The sequence below is a fragment of the Malaclemys terrapin genome, chromosome 4 (genome assembly GCF_027887155.1).
Source record: "Malaclemys terrapin pileata isolate rMalTer1 chromosome 4, rMalTer1.hap1, whole genome shotgun sequence".
Classification (NCBI taxonomy): domain Eukaryota; kingdom Metazoa; phylum Chordata; order Testudines; family Emydidae; genus Malaclemys; species Malaclemys terrapin.
The window spans coordinates 73582633-73603289 of record NC_071508.1 but is presented as its reverse complement, the minus strand read 5'-3'; the positions used below and the strand labels follow the sequence as shown (position 1 = coordinate 73603289).

General features: G+C 44.6%; 1 protein-coding gene across 1 annotated transcript in view; it reads right to left on the bottom strand.

Annotated features, from left to right (window-relative positions):
- Positions 1-18979, bottom strand: part of TRIM44 (tripartite motif containing 44) — a 96711-nt gene extending 77732 nt beyond the window's left edge. The window contains exons 1-2 of the mRNA XM_054027072.1: positions 18225-18979; positions 10235-10312 (exon numbers count right to left, since the gene is read on the bottom strand). Coding sequence (XP_053883047.1) covers positions 10235-10312; positions 18225-18611 — 465 coding nt within the window. The 5' untranslated portion in view covers positions 18612-18979. The remainder of the gene's footprint in view (positions 1-10234; positions 10313-18224) is intronic.
- Between the last annotated feature and the right edge of the window lie 1678 nt (positions 18980-20657).

Here is a 20657-nt window from a genome sequence, read left to right as displayed (position 1 = left end):
GGCATGCAGCCAACATTTTGTTGTTTCTAGAATATAGCCATTTGTTTAGAATGTTATGAGGTAATAAGTTTCCATGAGCAAAGAATACAGCACCACATTATAAGAATCATGTTGCTTCAGTGGATTTGTCCTCCCTTTCTCTCTGTGTAATGGGTCTCTAAATAATACTTTAACCATCTTAGGAACAGGCAGCACAAAGCACTACAGACATAGCCACAAGCCACTCCAAGAATCATGGCTGTCTAATGTTATTGGATTTCTGCAATTCTCCTACCCACTCCTCTCTAAACCTAGAGAAACAATTCCGCTCTAGGAGTAATCACATAGGAAGTGGGTGGTTGAAAGTGACACGAAAGGTTTGTGGGGGCTCTTTGTTCAGGCAGGCACTATATTTAAAACTGATGTAGAACATATTTCATTCGGTTTACAGAGAAAAAATGTGATTCATTCCCCATCTAAACAAGTCCACTTATTTCAAAATGAAAGACAGTGAAAACGTCAGCCCCCTGGTTTCCCTACCCAAGCACTTTCTAGTTCTGGTGCAAGACTGCAAAATGTAACTTCTTGATTGGAAGCATCACTCACCGCCTCCCCCCCCCCACCCCGCAGCTAACACAAGTGGTACAGCACTAGTGGTAGCGCAATAGTAGGAAATTTTTAAGGAAAATAAGGCTAGTATAGACCAAGCCAATGAGAGTTAGGACACAACCTTAGCACAGCCCCTATTAGTTCACCTGGTAAAGGAGCAATTTACGTACCGAATGGCCAGGTTGGAGTCTCACCTGTGGCAACGTGCAGGATGTACATACAGCAAGGGCATCTGTGGGGAGATTGCAACCTTATGGACTCCCGTTATTACATTTTCCTTACCTAGTAAAAATCAGGATTAAACATTCTTTGCAAGAGACGTCTCAGTAAAATTGCTGCAGCAGCTTGATGAGGGCTCAGAGAAAAACAAAGAAGGCCTCATTGTTTGCCTCTCTGCCTAAAGCTGGACTTGCTATGTGCACTTCCTAATAGAAGCTGCCTCAGTCCCAACCACTCAGACGGTGGCTATTGCTTGGCTTTCCATTGCTCTCCACTTTCCCCTGAACTGGGACAATTCATTTGGACTGTACACATTCCAAGGGTGGGTTTTTTTTTTTTCCCTTCCTTTTTTTGCAGCATTTTGGGTGAACTTACAATGGTGGAAGAATGCTTTCCAATAACAGAACTGGTAGCCTGGGACCTCACAGTTACATGCAAGTCTACCATTCACCCAGCAACTGCCACATCTCTGACTGCTGAATGTATGATGACACAACCTCATTTCGCTAGATGTTTAATCTCCCAGTTACAAGTGATCAATCCACTTGCAGCCTTGCAGTTTGCTTGGAGTCCAAAGTTGCCCCAACAATAAATAATTTACATTTATGTCGCAACTTCCATCAATTCTGTTTCCATAGAAATCAGTGAATTGTGGGACTCAGAAGACAAGAGTTCAATGCCCTGCTCTGCCACAGACATGCTGAGGGACCTTGGGCAAGTTGCTTAGTTCTCTGTGCATCAGTTTCCCCATCCATATAATGGGATAGTAGTTCTTCTGTACCACAGAGAGGTGCAGTGAGAATGAATATATACATTACAGATTGTGAGGTGCTCAGATAGTAAGATACTTATACAACTCCCACTATCAAAGATTGATAAGAGGACCATGCTTTGGAAGCACACTATCCAATAGCAGCACTGGGGGGAGGAGGAGTAATTTTGATAGGCAAAAAGTGATTTATACCATCTGGAATTTAGTCAGACATCAGGATTATCACCTCTGCTCTTGCCAAATTAACCACCACCAGTGGTCAACGCTTGTTTTATATCTCACTTGAGGGAAAACACCCACCAGTGCCACAGTGGGGCATGAGTTCTGCTCTGACCAAGGAGGAAACACTCCACTCAGTGAATCATTAACCTTGCTTGCTTCTTGGGAGGTCTCCCATTCAAAGAGTGAGCTGGCCTTACACAGTTTAGCCTGAAGAATCTGACAGGGTCACACCAATGCCAACGCCATCAATAAACTTAAAAACAAACAAACAAACCAGCTTTTTCTTTTCACGGTAACAGGCTTGTCAATATTATTAGTGCCCTTTCCTGTGTGGGAATTTCAATTACAGATCAATGAAATTTGTGTCACCCCGGTGGGAAATTAGCAATTGTATGAACTAACTACAGGACCCTTCCCTATGATGCCATTATCCCCTACCCCTTTTTCCTTTTGCATTGTATACATTTGCCTGGCATATAACAAGTGAGCCAGTGAATGACCAAAGAGATTAAATGAGATTCACTGTTAGACTGTTATCTACAAGTCAGATCTCCTTAATTCGTAAAACTGTAGGGTTAAGCCTCTTTATTTAATGCAAGTAAGGCACCTCAGCCCAAACTGAACAGGTGGATGAACAAGGCAAAGGGAAGAAGATTCTGTCAAATGTAACACTCAGCTGTTTTATCACTATTACCATAGTAAAGTTTTATAAGAAGATAGCAAGGGTCTTAAATTAAACGTCACATATCATCTGGCACTGGAAACATGAAATGTAGTTCCCTATAGGGAAAAAGAGTGACAGCTCTGCTCAGCTTGTCAAAATGGCATTTGCCTCATAATCAGCTGTTCAGGCAAATGAATCACCATTTGGCAGAGACTGTTACTGAAAACTACTTGCTAAAACTTTAGATGAAGAGGCAATTTTATAGTTGTACTGAACTGTTTAAAGCCCACGTTTCTCTGACAGTAACAATAATGCAGAAGAGGTGACAAAGAACATTTCACGGCTTTAAAAAATGAAGGTGATATTTAAAAAAGGACATTTAATCTTCTCCCCTTCCTACTTCTCCTTCCCACAAAACAAAAGGTACATCCTGCAACTATTTCCCTTTTAGACAAGTCAGGGACTGTTGCTGCCTTTTTGTGTTGGCTCCAGAAAGGTTGTTAACTAGACTTATAAACTCCAGTTAATTGCCTCTGTGCACTGATCTCCTGTTTGTATAAATACACACAAACCCCCAGCCTGTTAGACTTACACCGGTGGTCACAGGTAACAGCTACACTGAACTAGTTAATTGAAAACTAGGTTCTGTGCAACAAAGAAGGGTTCCTTTAATTCAGATGCTGCTATGCTAATTTGCTTGCGTTAGTTATAAAAATAACTACATACAGTTTATAGCATTGCAGCAAAAACAGATTAAGGAGACTGCTGATAACCATGTGGACCATAAACTATCGTGCTGGAAATGGAAGGTTAATGTACAGAAAAGCAGGGTAAATTAGAAAGTACAATATGCCAATTTAGAAGGGACCCATTTTCTTAGGAGCCTGATCCTGCCAGTTGTTGAACACCCTGGTCTCCCATTGACTTCAATGTGAGTTAGGGATTCTTAGCACTCCACAATTGTGAACCTACTTTGTGTCTATATGTATGAATCTACTGGGATTTATGTTGAACTCTAGTCTGCAGACACTCAAGAGGCACAGTGGGAGCAGAGCCAGGAGTCAGAGTCCGTGAGAACAAGGTTGACCTTTTGATATACAAACCCCCAAGGAGGAGCAGGACCTCCAAGTTACCAGATAGGAAAGGGAGGGGAAAAAAAAAGTTAGGTCTCCCTCTGCTCCAATTGCCGAAGGGCGGTAGGTACAGGAACACAGGCTGGCCAATGAGCTGCTGAGCATGTGTGGGGTCATGAAGCCATGAAGCTTTTGCTTGTATTTATGGCCAGATTTTTAGAAGAACTTTACAATTTTAGTCTGGGCCTTTTATTCATTCTTTGTGTAATAATAAAAAATGCAAACAATCATACAATGGCCTCATACAATGCTCTAAGTACCTTTGACAAACCTGTTAATTACCCAAGATCAAATAAAAATACCAAAAATACACAAAGAGAAAAGTTAACCTCCCTACATTGCTGCTACCCAGCCAACATCCATCGCTTCACAGACAAGCAGTAAAAGTGGGCCTGAAGGCTAACAAACAAGTTCCAAAAGCTCCACGCCAAATCCTTCTTCTCCAAGGAAATTGCCTGCTGGATGCAAGGGTTGCAGATCTGTCCAGACAACTAGACAGACTTATGTGCACTGCTGGGGAAGAACCAGCGGTTGTGATACATGTAGGTACCAATGATATATAGAAATGTAGGAAAGAAGTGCTGGAGACCAAATTTAGGCTGCTATGTAGGAGATTAAAATCCAAGACCTCCACGGGAACATTCTCTGAAATGCTCCCAGTTCCACATATAGGGCCAGTTAGACAGGCAGAACTGAGCATGGATGAGACGATGGTGTAGGGAGGAGGGTTTTAGATTTATTAGGAACTGGGGAACCTTTTGGGAAAGGAGGAGCCTAGACAGGAAGGATGGGCTCCACCTGAAACACAAAAAACGGAACCAGAATGCTGGCATGTAAAATTTAAAAGGTCGTAGAGGAGTTTTTAAACTAAGGACTGAGGGAAAGCTGATAGGTGTGGAGTAGCACACAGTTCAGACAGATACATCCTATACTGGAGGATCTATTATCAGGGATTTTCTATATCCTAGCAAAGAGGAGAGGAGAGGATAGAAGTTGATAAAATACAGAGAGGAACTGAAGAGAAACAGTAAAATGAAAAAGAGTCCCATTCAATGACGTCACTTGGAGGGCAGACAACTAAAAGTGCTGGTATACAAATGGTAAAAATCTAAATACTAAAATGGGTTAACTTGAATGCCTGGTATTAAATGAGGATATTGGTATAACAGGCATCACAGAAACTTTGTGGAACGATGATAATCAATGGGATATGGTAATACAAGGGTACAAAATATATAGGAATGACAGAATAGGTTGTGCTGGTGAGGGAATGGCATTAAATATGTGCAAAAGCACACAGAGCCAAATATAGTAAAACTCTTAAATTAATAAAACTATACACATAATCTCTGTGGATAGAAATTCCATACTTGAATAACAAGAGTATAGCAATAGGAATATACTACCAACAACTGGACTAGGATTGTGATGGTGAAAGTGAAATGCTCAGGGAAATTAGAGAGGCTTTAAACATAGAAAACTCAATAATAATGGGGGATTTCAACTACCCTCATATACACTGGGTACATGTCACCTCAGGGAAGGATGCAGATATAAAGTTTCTAGACACCATTAATGACTGCTTCTTGGAGCAGCACGTCCTGGAACCCACAAGGGGAGAGACAATTCTTGATTTAGTACTAAGTGGAACACAGTATCTAATCCAAGAGGTGTACGTACCTGAACTACTCAGTAATAGCGACCATAATATAATTAAATTTAACATCCTTGTGAAGGGGAAAATGCCAAAGAAGCCCACCCTAGTAACATTTAAGTTCAAAAAGAACTACACAAAAATGAGGAAACTAGTTACATAGAAATTAAAAGAAACAATCACAGGAGTGGAAAGGCTGCAAGCTGCATGGAAACTTTAAAAAAAAAAAAAACCTATTATAGAGCCTCAAATTATTTTATATTATATATAAACAGATAACTAGAAAAATGCCATGATGGCTAAACAACAAAGCAAGAGAGGCTGTTAGAAGCAAAAAAGCCTCCTTTAAAAATTGGAAGTCAAATCCTATGGAGGAAAATAGAAAAGAGCATAAACTCTGGCTAGTCAAATGTAAAAATATTATTAGGCAGGCCAAAAAAGAATTGGTAGAGTAATTAGCAAAAAACTAATAGCAAAAACAACTTTAAGTACATCAAAAGCAGACAGCCTGTCAGTGGGGCCATGGATTCTCAAGGTGATAAAGGATCACTCAAGGAAGCCATAGTGGAGAAGCTAAATAAATTCTTTGCATTGATTTTCACTGCAGAGGATGTTAGGGAGATTCCCACACCTAAGACAGTCTTTTTAGGTGACAAATCTGAAGAACTGTCACAGATTGAGGTGCTTATCGAGGAGGTTTTGGAACAAACAGATATATTAAACTGTAACACGCCACCCGGGCTAGACAGTATTCATCCAAGAGTTCTGAGGCAACTCAAATATGCAATTGCATAACTACTAACTGTGGTACGTAAGCTATCACTTAAATCGGCCTCTGTACCAGATGTTTGGAGGATAGCTTATGTGATGCCAATTTTTATAAAAGGCTGCAGAGGCAACCCTGGCAATTAGAAGCCAGTAAGCCTAACTTCAGTACCAGGCAAATTGATAATTCTGTTCTTTGCTATAGTTTCAACCAGACAAATAGATGAACACAATCTGTTTGGGAAGAGACAACATGGCTTTTGTAAAGGGAGATCATGCCTCACCAATTCTTTGAGGAGGGTCAACAAACATGTGGACAAGGGTGATCCACCTGATATAGTGAAGTTGGACTTTCATAAAAATCTTTGACAAGGTCTCGAAGGCTCTTACACGGAGTAGGCAGTTATGGGATCAGAAGGAAGGTTCTCTCATGGATCAATAACTGTTTAAAAGGCAGGAAACAAAGGGTAGAAATAAATGGTCAGAGGTAAATAACCGGGTCCCCCAGGAATCTATACTGGGACAAGTGCTGTTCAACATAGTCAAAAATGATCTGGAAAAAAGGGTAAACAGTGAAGTGGCATAGCAAATGATACAAAATTACTCAAGATAGTTAAGTTCAAAGAAGACTGTGAAGAGTTACAAAGGGATCTCACAAAACTGGGTGACTGTGCAACACAATGGCAGATGAAATTCAATGTTGATAAATGCGAAGTAATGCATATTGGGAAACATAATTCCAACTATACATATAAAATGATGGCGTCTAAATTAGCAGTTACCATCAAGAAAAATCTTGGAGTGATTGTGGATAGTTCTCTGAAAACATCCACTCAATGTGCAACAACAGCAGTCAAAAAAGCGAACAATGTTAGTAACCATTAGGAAACGGATAGACAATAAGACAGTAATGCCACTATATAAATCCATGGTACACTCATACCTTGAATACTGCATGCAGTTCTGGTCGCTCCATCTCAACAAGGGTATTTTAGAAATGGAAAAGGTACAGAGAAGGGCAAGGGACAGCTTCCATATGAGGAGAGATTAAAAATATGGGGACTGTTCAGCTTAGAAAAAAAAAAGAGATGACCGGGGTGGGTGGGTGGGTGGGGGAGGCATGATAGAGGTCTATTAAAATCATGAATGGTGTGGAGAAAGTGAATACGGAAATGTTATTTACCTCTTCACATAAACATGAGAACCAAACAGAACAAAGTCACCCAATGAAATAAATAGGCAGCAGGTTTAAAACAAACACAAGGAAGTACTAATTCACACAATGCACAGTCAACTTTATTGCCAGGGAGTGTTGTGAAGGCCAAAACTATAGCTGGGTTCAAAAAAGAATTAGATAAGTTCATGGAGGATGTGTCCATCAATAGCTATTAGACAAGATAGTCAGGGTGTCCCTAGGCCTCTGGCTGCCTGATGGTGGGACTGGATGACAGGGGATTGGTCGCTTGATGGTTCCCTGTTTTGTTCATTCCCTTTGAGACATCTGGTGTTGGCTGCTGTCAGAGGATGGGATATTGGGTTAGATGGACCATTTGTTTGACCCAATATGGCCATTCTTCTTCTATCCCCTCAGAATAAGAGTCAACGTCTCTGAAAGCCAACTGTAAAATATGAACTACATGGGAAAATGGAAGGGTGGGGTAAAGACAGAGGCCATTCTTAAGGAGATATTCAAATAAGAGATCCTTAGAACTTTAGGTAAGCAACCAAAATGGATCTCCAAACTTTTTAAGGTTCATCACTAGTCTAACCAGCCTCTCTCACCACTCCAGCCTCCTCTTCCTCCCACCCCCAAGACATTGAACCAATGCACAAAATAAATAGGCATTTGCAAAAACCAATTTATAATCCCCAAATGAAAGCAGCCATACGCAGAAATTCCTAACGTTATATATTGTACCTATTTCATCCATTTTCCTTAGGACCTTGAAGGACTCACTGGCCCTTCTGAACTTTTTAATTAAAGAAATAAAAGGCTATTTAAGAGAGGGGAGGAGGTTGCTGGAATCCATCCAAGTCCTAGCTGGGAAGGGAAGAGCTGCTAGATTTATATTAGATGAAATCATAAATCTTCATCCACCTTTTGCAGAGCTCTAAAGCTAAAAATAACTACAGTGCCTGCGGGACTTCAACATTTGGATTAATCAAGTCTTGTAGTGCCAGAGGGAAAAAACGCTACAGGAACAAAGCGCTGGAGGATTTTGGGGCCAGAGTGTTCAGGCAAGGACGCAGTATCCAGAGAACGAACTGCTGTTTGTTTCTGGTTCAAGCAGATGTTCCAGGAGAATTACAGCAGGGGAAAGGGGGAAAAAAAAAAAAAAAAATCTCAGTAACAAAATAGTCTATTATAGAAGGAAAAATAGATGTTGGCCACAATGGAGGAGGGCAGTCAGCCACCCCAGCTACTGGACCAGAACCCAGTTAATGTGAGGTTTGGGTGTTAGTAGAGAATTTGTTACATTACAGTCCATGATCTGGTACGGTATAATCAGTGTCCATCTGATCACAACTTCCCTCCACCTCATTTTGGAATTCCAGTACCAAACAACCCTTAGTGAGAAGCAAGCAGGATACAATTACCACACACTATGCAAACCCTGGAAGTACTTACAAATAAGTAAATACATGATTTAGCAACTGGAGGGAAATATGGAAACAATCAGGAAACTTCAAGAGAATACAAATGCACAGGATAAGAGATAAGGAAGACCTATCCCATCATCTACGGTAGAACCTCAGAGTTACGAACACCTTGGGAATGGAGGTTGTTCGTAATGCTGAATGTTATGGTTCTTTCAGAAGTTTCCAACTGAACATTGATGCAGCTTTGAAACTTTACTATGCAGAACAAAAATGCTGCTCTCCCTTTATATTTTTAGTAGTTTACGTTTAACACAGTACTGTACTTTATTTCCCCCGCCCCTTTTTTTTTTGGGGTCTCTGCTTCTGTCTGATTGTGTACTTCTGGTTCCAAATGAGGTGTGTGATTGACTGGCAAGTTCACAGCTCTGGTGTTGTTAACTGACTAGTTCTACACATCTATACTCTATACACTGTGGCACCTTTGTTACGCTACTATTTTGTTCCATTGAGTTTTCAATACATCAAGCAATGGGGTTTGCTGCAACTTCCCTTAGGAGACTCCTCCATTATCTAACAGATCTTGCCACTTGGAAGTTTTTCCTGATAGCTGGTGTAAGGGTATGTCTACACAGCCAATGTTAAAGCAGTGCCGCGGCTGTGCTTTAATGTGGCTGTGTAGTCACGGCTCCAGCACTGGGAGAGAGCTCTCCTAGTGCTGTAATAAAACCACCTCCACGAGGAGAATAGCTACCAGCACTTGTATAAACCACTTTAGCCTCAATTTTGCTGATGTATGCCTTATACTTACCACAATGTTGAGAAGCAGAAGCCCTCTTTCCTCTCTCCTGCTGAGCTGTTTGTCAATGATAATTCCTGTTTGTGGCTCCCCCTTCTTATAACCAATCCCAGGCCCTCAAATGAAGCTTTGCAGATGCCATTTCCATTGCAGATTTTTGGTTAGCAAATGGGAGTCCATGTTAACAGGTGTCATACCAGTAAGTAGTTCTTAGTCCGCTCCCTGACTCTGCACTGGAATACGTACACTTGAGATGTTATACCTTCCCTTCTCTTTCCAGGAGATCTGTTTTTCCAGGAAGATGGTCACCTTTACATCTTCTGACAAGATTCCTTGTCGCAGGGAACCTTAGCACATTCTCCAAAGGGCTCTTGGTTATTATCTCCACTTGGATTACGGAAGGAAGACTGTTGTCCTAGTTTCCCAATAGATCATGTTTCTCTGATGCCACCTTAGCAACAGTATAGCTTGTTGTGGACCTTTCACAATTTGTTTAGCTACACTGATTTTAGAGTGGGTGTGGACCTCTAAGGTAAGCGCTACTGCAAAGAAAATTAACAACACACTTGTTTGCAGTTGAGAGAAAACAATTAATGATTCTATTTTATGACTTTGAACATACAAGGGAAAAATTATATGACATATCACTAGGCATATCAGAAGTCTGCTTTCTGTGTTTTGATTGACATGCTTAATTAGATCTCAACGTAACATTCAGATAGTCATTAACAATATACCGTGCTTAGCTCAAGGAGAATGAAAGGCGAGCGAGAGAGAGCGCGCACGTGCATTCAAACAAACAATCATTTCAGTAACTTACTTTAGGGTCTGCACACTTGAACTTTAACCTTTCCACCATCTCCAGCATGGCCACCTTCAGGTCAACGGGTTCTCTATTCTAAAAGGAAAGGAGGACAGAGGTCACTAAACAGCACTCATTTTAACTCTACCAAGCACAACAAGGATTTTCACAGGACAATCGGAGGCAGCAATTTTTCAGCTAATTCTATCAGTCAAGTTGCAGTGAACCCATGAATACATTTGCCTGCGTTTCTGGGACTATTTTTGTTCAGGCAAAAGGCACGAGGAAAAAAAAAAAAAAAAGAGCAAGCTGCCGCCAAGTGAGCTGAGAAAACTATTGGAATGAAAATTAAATGCAATTGCACAGGCTGACTCATTCATTCCTTTGTCTCATGGCTCAGCTGTACCCATGTTCACTGAATTAGGGCCCAATCCTACAAGATGCTCATTGCCCCTCAACTACTACTAAAGCCAATGGCTCAGTGACTTGCAGGAGCACTCAGCACTTTACAGGATAAGGCTCTTACTGAGGATCTGCAAGAATGGGGTGGCCAGGGTCCATGTAACATTTATATTCTATAATGGGCACTGGCTGCCTGATAATTTAATCTTGCACTTTTTGTATATCCATTTATAAACAGGAGCAGAGAGAGAGATTAAAAAAAGGAAAGAACTAATTAAGGAAGCAATCAAGAGTTCATACTTCAGGAGAGAGAAGTGAAGTGATAGGCACTTATGGAATCCCTGGAATATTCATTTCCTTTGCTTCAACTGTTCTCTGCAAAAAGTAAAGTTACACTTATTTGAGAGGATATTTGCACAGGATGATTCTGCTTATAGTGAACGTTTCTGATGTCTTCCTTTAAAAAAAAAATTATATATATATTTTTCCTTGGGACAGCTGCATCAAAACAGGAATAATGTCATCTGCTTCTGTTGCTCATTCCTCACTGGAAACCTACCTAATTAAGCTGTTTATATAGCGCCAGTCAGTTTTCAGGCATCGTATCTTCTATTCCTTGAGCAATCAATTATGACATTCAGATTAGGATTTCAAAGGAGGCGGAAGCAGCAGGAACAGACAAAAATCAAAAGCAACAAAGATCTTATTTGTATACAGGTGCTCCAAGTAATCAACCAAATAAATGGTAAACTATTAAAATATGGTATATAAGCAGGACTGTTTCCAAAGAGAAGTTTTTCAATGAGGCATCAATGGCAAGTGTCCAGAAGGACTAGTTTGACGTGAGACAGAAGGCAGAGTGATTTAAACAATGCAAGCAGCATCCCAATGATCCTTAACACACACCCAGAGACAGAAAACAAGAGCATTTTTTCCTCTCAAAATACATTAAATGTCAAAGCAGAGAAATGTGAGCACGTCCCATCTGATTTAAACTTCTGTGCTCTAGATCCTCCACAGTAGCTCCTCTGATCCTAGATCAGAGACTAGGATCTGCTAAGGGCATTACCTGAGTCTTTCATTTCACTTGCCATGTGGCTCTTCCACAGCATTAAAACATCATCCAAACTATTTTTGATAAATAAGCTATCAGAGTATGACTTTTGAAAGTCGAACAAAGCTGGTTATTGTCACCTATTGACAAGGTATTGATACTATTACTTGGAGCATGCTCTTTTGCAAAGGAGAGTCGAGTCTGAACACACATTCCAAAACTAGAACGATCCAAGCTACAGCTAAAAATGTTTGTTACGCATTAAAGATTCTCTCTCCACTGTGGATACAGGAATACAGCCAGCAATTTGAAGTTTGCAAAAACCTAACCAACCTTATCCCCCCCACCCACCTGACTGAAGTAGTTTGATTACATCCTTGGTACTGCAGGCCTACCATTGCACAAATAAGGGTACAGAGCAACCTCAATGCTCACTGATTTCACCAAGTCCAGAGCACTCAGCACCCTGCGGGACTGCATTTCTAGAGCAGGTGAAGTTAGACACAGACACCCTGCTAGGAACTCAGTAAGAAACAGGATGAACAATGAGAACTGGCTAGTTCATTTCAAGAAACAGTGCTCCAAGGAAATTAAAATTGCACCCAGTGTGCACCTGCCCAATCTGTAATAGAGATGGGAGCATCATGGTTAAATTTGGGTAAATATGAACCAGGAGTGTATTCAGTTAATTTATTCTGTGAACTTTGGGATACAAAAGTTTAAAATAAGAAAACATGTGCCAGGGGTGAGATTCTCTGCTACCCAAGAGGAGATGGGGCCAGGGCTCAGATGGCTAAAAGCCTAAGTTATGGCAACATCCAAGGGCTGTGCTCTGGGTCAGTGTTGCAACTGCCACTCAGTGAAAGTCACCATTTGGACCTTGAAAAGTCTCCAGATGGAGCAAAAATCTCTCTAAACTCCAGAGAACCAGCATTTATCTGAGTGTGGCCATCTGCGTGATCATTTTCCATTGGCTGCTATCATCACATGGTACAAAGAAGCCCCAACTCCACACTACTTTCTAGATTTGATGCCTGAATCCACTGCTAGTGAAGTCACCGACTTCAGCGGGAGCAGTCCCTCCATCTTTTCCTAAACAGGAGAAGTCTTGTAACCAACAAGACTTCTAAAGTACATATGACTGCAATGTTTTGCAACTTGGTAAAAGCTTTATAGATTTGTTTGCAGGGACACATCGTAATGAATTGTTTCTTGTTTCCTTGTTTCTTTTTCTTATTTTTGGGAAAAGGTGATTAACATATGAATTACGTCAGTATGCCCTTGAACGATTCAGTATGGATTTTACTCAACTTGTGGCGGAGTCAGTTGTAAATGTTATGCTTTTGAATGCTACTGTAGCATGCATTTTGAAATAAAAATCCACAAGTATAAAAGCTAAAAAGAAAAGGTTGCTTCTCTGACAGATGTGGTAAACGTTAGGACAGCTAGAGACGCATTCATTGGAGTTTTAAAATAATTAAAACTGAATTTTAAATAAAGCGAATACAGGCATCAAGACAACCATTTGCCTTTCTTCCACATGGCTGCGGAGATTTATTGAAAAGGACAATTCTAAGGACCCGACTGCTCTCCTGCAAAGGTTTCCCCTTTCAGATATATTGTAACAAGATTTAAGTATTCTGGGTGAAGTGCCGGAGGGTGGACAGAGCTCTGGGGAAGCATTGTGGGTACTGCAAGGTTGACAGACACACAAGAGATTCTGTGTAGGGGATGGTAGGGGCGTTAAATAGGCGGTGCTTCTTCTTTTTCAATGCTTAGCTGAACAATCGGCTGTACTGCTTGTTCGCCATTTGGTCAGTTCCTGTGTGGCCGCAAGGCCTTGACCAGTTGAAAGTCCTATGTCGGAACAGACTTGATGCACCCATGTAATAGGGGGGTCTGTCTCTGGGCCGCCTCCACCCCTCAGTTGGGGGAACTGTATCCCGGATGTTCCAAGCCACCCAGAGAATGGCGTTTGCTGGAACGCCTTGTGGCATTCTGGCAATATGTCTGAAAAGCATAAGATGCTGGCTATGGGCAAATGGCCCCAGTAGCCTGTAGACTGGAGCAACTGTAAACATCTGCGTTACAAAGTCATTCCACTTTATGCCCAATATACGATGTTGGCATTTTGTGCGGAAACCCTCCAGCTTTGTCCAGTCTGAGCAACATAGTGTCCATGTTTCGCAACTGTACAGCGGAGGATTCAGGATCTATTTGAGTTGTATTTGATCATGCCGAGATGATGTTGATTCCACATTCATCGTAAACGACCCTTTGTAAAGGGCTGTGGGTGATCAACGTCTGAGGGGGGATTGATGTGTGCTAGGTGTCTGGGGGATGCCAGGGTTGATGCTGAGTGTCTAGAGAAATGCAAAGGGCTGCATGGTGAGTGCCTGCAGGAAGTGGGGGGAGGCAGGTAGCTCAGTCCTGAGAGTCTCTTACCTGCTGAGCCCAGTGAGACCATTTGCAGCCGGAGGCTCCGGCCTCCACACTGCTGGGTCCTGAGTGACAACAGGGCAGACTACAGCTGCTGCTCGCTGCTGCCTAGAGTTACACAAGGAGCAACTGGTGCCACCGCATTTCCCCTCGTCGTCCCCCCGCCAAAATCTGACACCCCTAAAGTGCGCATGGACAGGCACCTCCAACTCCAAGCAAGATCTGACCGGAACTGAAGCTCATTCCCTGAGCACGGGCAAAAGCAAAAATCAGAGTATCCAGAAATTTATTTAAAAGTCACTGTTCAGCAACCTGGTGCAGCAAAGCTTGACAAATCTTTCTGAGACTAAAAAGCTGCTAGATTAGCAACAAATTTGCTACATTGGCAACACTGCTCTGGGCTGCACCACTGCCGGAAACGGTCTGCTTGCTGCAACCCCCACCCCTAACATGCCCTCTCGTCCCTGCCCCCAATGCCAAGGCTTGTGAAGGCTAACTCTCAAGGACTCCTTATGGCTTCCTCCACAGTACCTGCCCCCGGCCTGTCCCTTCCAGACCTGAGGCTTTTAGAGCTGCTTACACCATTTCAGCCTTTTTACCCAGAACAAAGGAGCTGGAATGGGGAGGGGGGCGCGGAGAACAAGGATCCCACCCCTTGTTTTTAAAGAGATGCTAAGGACCCACAGCTCCAGTTCAAGTCACTGGAAGCTATGGGTGTTCAGCACATTGGAAATAAGTCCCTTAATGAAATGGGCATTCATTAATCCTGTTGCACTACTAGCCTTGTTCTAATTAGCAACTACTTGAGCGCCAAAAGAAATTCCAATAACAATTTCAAAAAATGTAAGGTTCCCTCCAGGGGTCAGCCCATATACTTCTCTTTCAAAACAAAAATCCATTAACAGAACCACTACCCCCTCACCTCCTCAAATGCTGGCAATGCTTGGATTCAGATTCCAATTTAGCAGGTCAGGCCCATCTCTAATTTTCTGGGTTTCATCTTATTGACTTGGAACCTTTAGCCAAAGAATGACCTTGACAAACAAGAACAAGATTTCAGCCTATTATCCAGCCCCTTCACCTCTGTGAATGGGTGGGTGGTGCTGTCTTTGTTACTGACGCTTTCACTTCTTCTAAGGGAAGCACAATAACGATCTGAGACACTGAAGTGACACTACTGAAACAAATATGGCTTGGGAGCACTCTTTAAAAAAACATATTGTGCACGTGAATGTAGTGCTTACAACAGGAGTTGTCTTGACAGCCCTGGAGACTGAAGTCCCAACTTTAGACAGAAAACAGGCAACGCAAGGAGAGCAGCCAGACAAGCTTCCCCTATGTGCTGCAACCCAGATCAAAGGAACTAGCTCTCGGAGTTGGAGAGGAGCCTGCTCTCAGTGGCCCTTCTGCTGAGACTCCAAACAACAGCGCTACGGGCGCTAGCAATTTTTACGATGTAGACCGTGAAACTGGACTAAGCCAACAAATTTATTTCGCATAGGCCACCCAACAGCCAACAGACTGTAGGAACTCTCAGCTAAACAGCAGCAGCAACTAATGGGGGTTGGATACAACTCAGAGGCTTTTAATATCTTACTACCAATCCCCCATGAATCATCCAGTCCACTCTTTGTGGAACTATGGGAGAAGGTTTCAGAAATGTGCAGCTGAAAGGCAACAGCAGGGTAGACTGAAAGTATGTCTACACTGCAGCAGGGAGCAAGCTTGGGTAGATGGATTTGAGCTGGCAAGGCTTGTGTTAGCACATTTAAAACAGCAGCGTGGGCATAGCGGCATGGGCTGGAGCTTGGGATCTCCAGCCCACTCAACCCCCTAAGCTCCCAGCTGCAGTGTAGATGTATCCAGAGGAGCGATCAGTCCTTTAGCTAGTCATTTTAGCCATTAATGGAACAAATAAATCTGCAGTGAAGTGAACAAAGAGGAAGCAGCACATCTGTGTATTTTTCCCCTTTCTATTTTGATACTTAGAAAATTAACACCATGACTTTAAAAACTCCCACACTTCCTAAGAGACAGAGCAGCACTTTTCCTGGGATTGCAGAAAAACAATCATCAAGGTTGGAAGGGAAGCCTAAAATTAAACCTACCAGCTGTGTCTTGGTTTGCCAGAGCATGCTGCACCAGCAGGCTCCTGAAATATACAAGAACTTCCCATTTCAGAGAGTAAGAGGTTTATACATGTCAATAACCCCCAAGGAAACCCAGCAATATTACAGGTTTCAGAGTAGCAGCCGTGTTAGTCTGTATCCGCAAAAAGAACAGGAGTACTTGTGGCACCTTAAAGACTAACAAATTTATTAGAGCATAAGCTTTTGTGGACTATGCATCCGAAGAAGTGGGCTGTAGTCCACGAAAGCTTATGCTCTAATAAATTTGTTAGTCTCTAAGGTGCAGCAATATTACATTTACTGAGAGCTACTTGCCTATGTCAGATTTCATTCCATAGTTCCCATGCTTTGTAAAGAGCATCTCCAATGGTGAAACAACTGATTGGTGGCTGGTTACCTTTCTCTATGTCCTCACATGTCAATGCCCCAGCACAGTTGCTGCCATCTCACCATCTCTCTTCCCCTGATCTCTAACCCATGTATTTTTTCTCCCCCTCCCCATCCTCCTTTCTTGATTCTTGCCCCGTGTCATCTTCCCCTTATGACTGCCCATCACACTCACCCATAAACAGAAGGGTTGGAAGAGATGGAGAAAGAAGCAGTCTATTGATAACTCCCTGGGGCCAATCCACACATGCTCTTGTAGCTACAAGTGCCACAGAAGCAGAGAAAAGAAGCTTGGTCTGGCTGGTTGCTTCTTGAGCCTGTAGTGACAGACCCTGGGATTTGTTTGCTAATTCACTTAGTTTCAGTATAGAAAATGCCCTCATCAGGGGAAGGGCAGGTCAAATGTGATAACAATATGTGGAAAAATTTCCCAGAAATGATTGCTTTGCCAAGGATATTAAAGACACCACAAACCATCCCTCTGGGGCAGGCATGGAAATGCTGAAAGACAAAACCTTCCTAGGATCTCTAAGAAGGAACACACTGCATACAGCCTGTGTGCCAACAGAAGGCAAGTTTTACTGATAAAACTTTGCAGCATGGATCATCAGGCCTTAGAGTGCATTAACAACCATGCTTTCAATAGGCAGCCTACTGATGGGTCCAAATGAAACCTTCTCAACTGGACACAGCAAAAGTTGGGTTTGGTTTATATTTGGGTTGTAAGCAGCAATACACAATAGAGAATTTGGTTATGTTTGTTTCCTGGGTGCACTGTAAAGACAAAAAGACAGACGGCCTTACTCTCTTGAGGCTCTGATGGGATTCAAAAGCAACTTCACTGGCATCAGTGGAGTTACTCCAGTGTCAACTCATGCAAGAGAAAAATCAAGCCCACAATACCCAAGAGTTTATAGACCATCATCAGGGGAATTAACCTCTGCACTAGCACAAAGGCAGAGGGGAGGTTGCTTGTGCCTCCCTTGTTCAGGAGTATTGGGGGCCAGTTCAGCTTCCGCTGCAGAATACTGTAGTCCTGAGCATTAGCCTATTTTACATCCCCCAATGCCCTATTGCCAAAGGAGCTTGTGGCAACGGGGGAACTGCTGGAGTGCAGGATCATCTCAGGCAACCAACACCCAAAATGGGAGTGTGGTCTGTCTCTTGCACTGGTGGTGGGCAGACATGAGATTACACCATCCTAAAGAGATACCTTGGGCCTGCTCTAAAGCCCCTTCTTTCTCCATCTCTTGTCATCCTTCTGTTTATGGGTGAGTGTGATGGGGAGCCATAAGAAGGGAGGACACATGGGGCACCAGTGAGTCTGGCCTAACACATCCTGGCAGGCCATACTGAACCCTGAAACTGACACACTGCACAACAGCCCTGCAAAGAGAGCAAATGCTCCTCTTTGTGCCTCAGTTTCCCCAGGGTGTGCAATGGGGCTCCACTCACAACACCGGTGCAATGCTGCCACTTCACTGGAGCTCTTCCTCCGGCACCCCGCGAGCGGAGGAGAGGGTCCCAGGGCGGTGAGAAACCGGGGGAAGGCAGGAGGAGCCTGTTGGAGATGCTCTAGGGAGGGAGGGGTGCTTACCCTCATGGTCTGGTAGGCTTCATCCAGGGTGATGAGCTGGTGCTGCCGGTGGGTGCCGGTGACGGCGCACAGCACGCAGATGATCTTCTCGTGCTCCTTGCAGTACAGGCTCAGCTCCTGCCCGTGCTCCTCGCACTTCTTCCGCTCCAGCTTGGGCGCCTCTTCCCCCGCCTCCTCGCCCTCCCCCGCCTCGTCGCGGCCCGAGGCAGGGCCCCGCAGGTGGTGGGCCGCGTACTTCTGGCCATGCTCCTTAGCGTGGGGCTGGCAGAAGGAGAAGCCGCACTCCTCGCACACCCCCACCGCGCTCTCGGCTTCATCGGGCTCGCAGACATCGCACGTGCCGTCGGGGGGAAGCTCCTCGGCGCGCTCCCCCTTCGCAGAGGCCATGGCGAGCCTCTCCCAGGGCGGCCTGGCCTGGCTGGTGCCGCAGCCCCCTACTCCTCCTGGTCACTTCCCTGCGGCAGCTCTCAGCTGGGAAGCAGCTTCCCCCCTTCCAGCACAAGCCTCCAGCTGTTCTCTGCCCTGCGACACTTGAACGGCCCAGTTACTCTGCTTCCTAGTCTCCAGCTACAATCCCTCTCCTTCTATTCCTGGCTGAGCTCCCAGCCTGATCCCCTGCGCCTCCCACCTTCTGAACAACTGGGATTTAACAAGCCAAAATAACCTCTCCCCCCTCAGTTTTGATGAGCAGGGTGCTGGGATCCCAGTTGCTGCTCTAAACGAAGCAGTAGGGCCCGATACACATTAGCAGCTACTTTCACTTTTAAAGTTCAGGACATCCTGGTTTTTACTTCCTGAGTCATTTAAAGTGGCAATGGCCTTTTTTCTCTCCCCTCCCTTTAAAACTGTAGGAAGCATCAGATTTATCAGAACACGTTGATTGAAGGGGAAATCCCTCACCTGCTGGGATTAATGCTAAGGTAGGGGGTTTTTTTTTAAGTATCTCCCTCTTGGTATGATGAAAAATGTGTGTGTGTGTTTCAGTGAGACAAGGTGGGTGAGGTAATATATTTTATTGGACCAGTTTCTGTTGGTTAGAGAGAGACAAAGCTTTCAAGTTTACACAGAGCTCTGCTTCAGGTGTGGGACCAACATGGTGGCAACAACACTGTTTCAGTGACTAATTTTAAAATCTCACTCCATTGTATGTTTCCTAGGGCAAGGTGTTCTAAGGCTAAATTCAGCATCAGTTAGGGTTGCCAACTTTCTAATCACACAAAACTGAACACCCTAGCCCTGCCCCTTCCTGGAGGCCCTGGCCCCCACAGACTACATTCCCCCTCACTTTGGGCTGGTCTACACTGGGGGATGTAAGATAGGCAACTTCAGCTACGGAAATAGCGTAGCTGAAGTCAACGTATCTTATTTTGACTTACCTGCCATCCTCACGGCGCGGGATTGACAGCCGCGGCTCCCCCGTCGACTCCGCTACCGCCTCTCGCCCTGGTGGAGTTTTGGAGTTGACGGGAGTGCGTTTGGGGATCGATATCACATCTCATCTAGACGCAATATATCAATCCCCGATAGATCAATTGCTACTGGATGTACCCTTTCACTATGTTGGGTTGCGGGAGGGGGTGCAGGCTCTGGTGTAGGACTGGGGATGAGGGGTTTGGGGTGCAGGAGGGGGCTCCAGGGTGGGGCAGAGGGATTCAGGGTGTGGGAGGGGGCTCAGGGTGTAAGAGGGGTGAGGGCTCCATCTGTGGGTGTGGGTTCTGGGATGGGGCTGCAGATGAAGAGTTTAGGGTGTGGGAGGGGGCTGCAGCTTGAGGCAGGGGGTTGGAGTGCAGGGAGGGTGAGGGCTCCACCTGGGGGTGTCGCTCTGGGGTGGGGCCCGGGATGAGGGTGCAGGAAGGGGCTGTGGGTTGAGGCAGAGGATTGGGGTGCAGGAGGGGGTGAGGGCTCCATCTGGGGGTGTCGCTCTGGGGTGGGGCTGGGGATGAGGGGTGTAGGAAGGGGCTATGGGTTGAGGCAGGGGGTTGGGGTGCAGGAGGGAGTGAGGGCTCTGTCTGGGGGTGTATACTCTGGGGTGGGGCTGGGGATGAGGGGTTCAGGGTCTGGGAGGAGGCTCTGGGCAGGAGGTTGGGGTGCAGAAGGGGGTGAAGGCTCCATCTGGGGGTGCAGGCTCTGGCATGGGGCCAGGGATGAGAGGTTTGGGGTCCAAATGGGGGCTCTGGATTGGGGGGGTCTCAGGGATGGGGTAGGGGGTTGGGGCGCAGGCTTACCTCCAGCAGCTCCCAGTCAGAGATGCAGCAGTGTGGCTAAGGCAGACTTCCTGTCTGTCTTGATTCTGCACTGGGCTCTGGAAGCAGCCAGCAGGTCTGGCACCTCGGCAGAGGCACGGCAGGTGGCTCTGTGCGTTGCTCTCACCCGCAGGCACCGCACCCACAGTTCCCATTGGCTGTGGTTCCCGGCCAATGGGAGTGTGGAGAT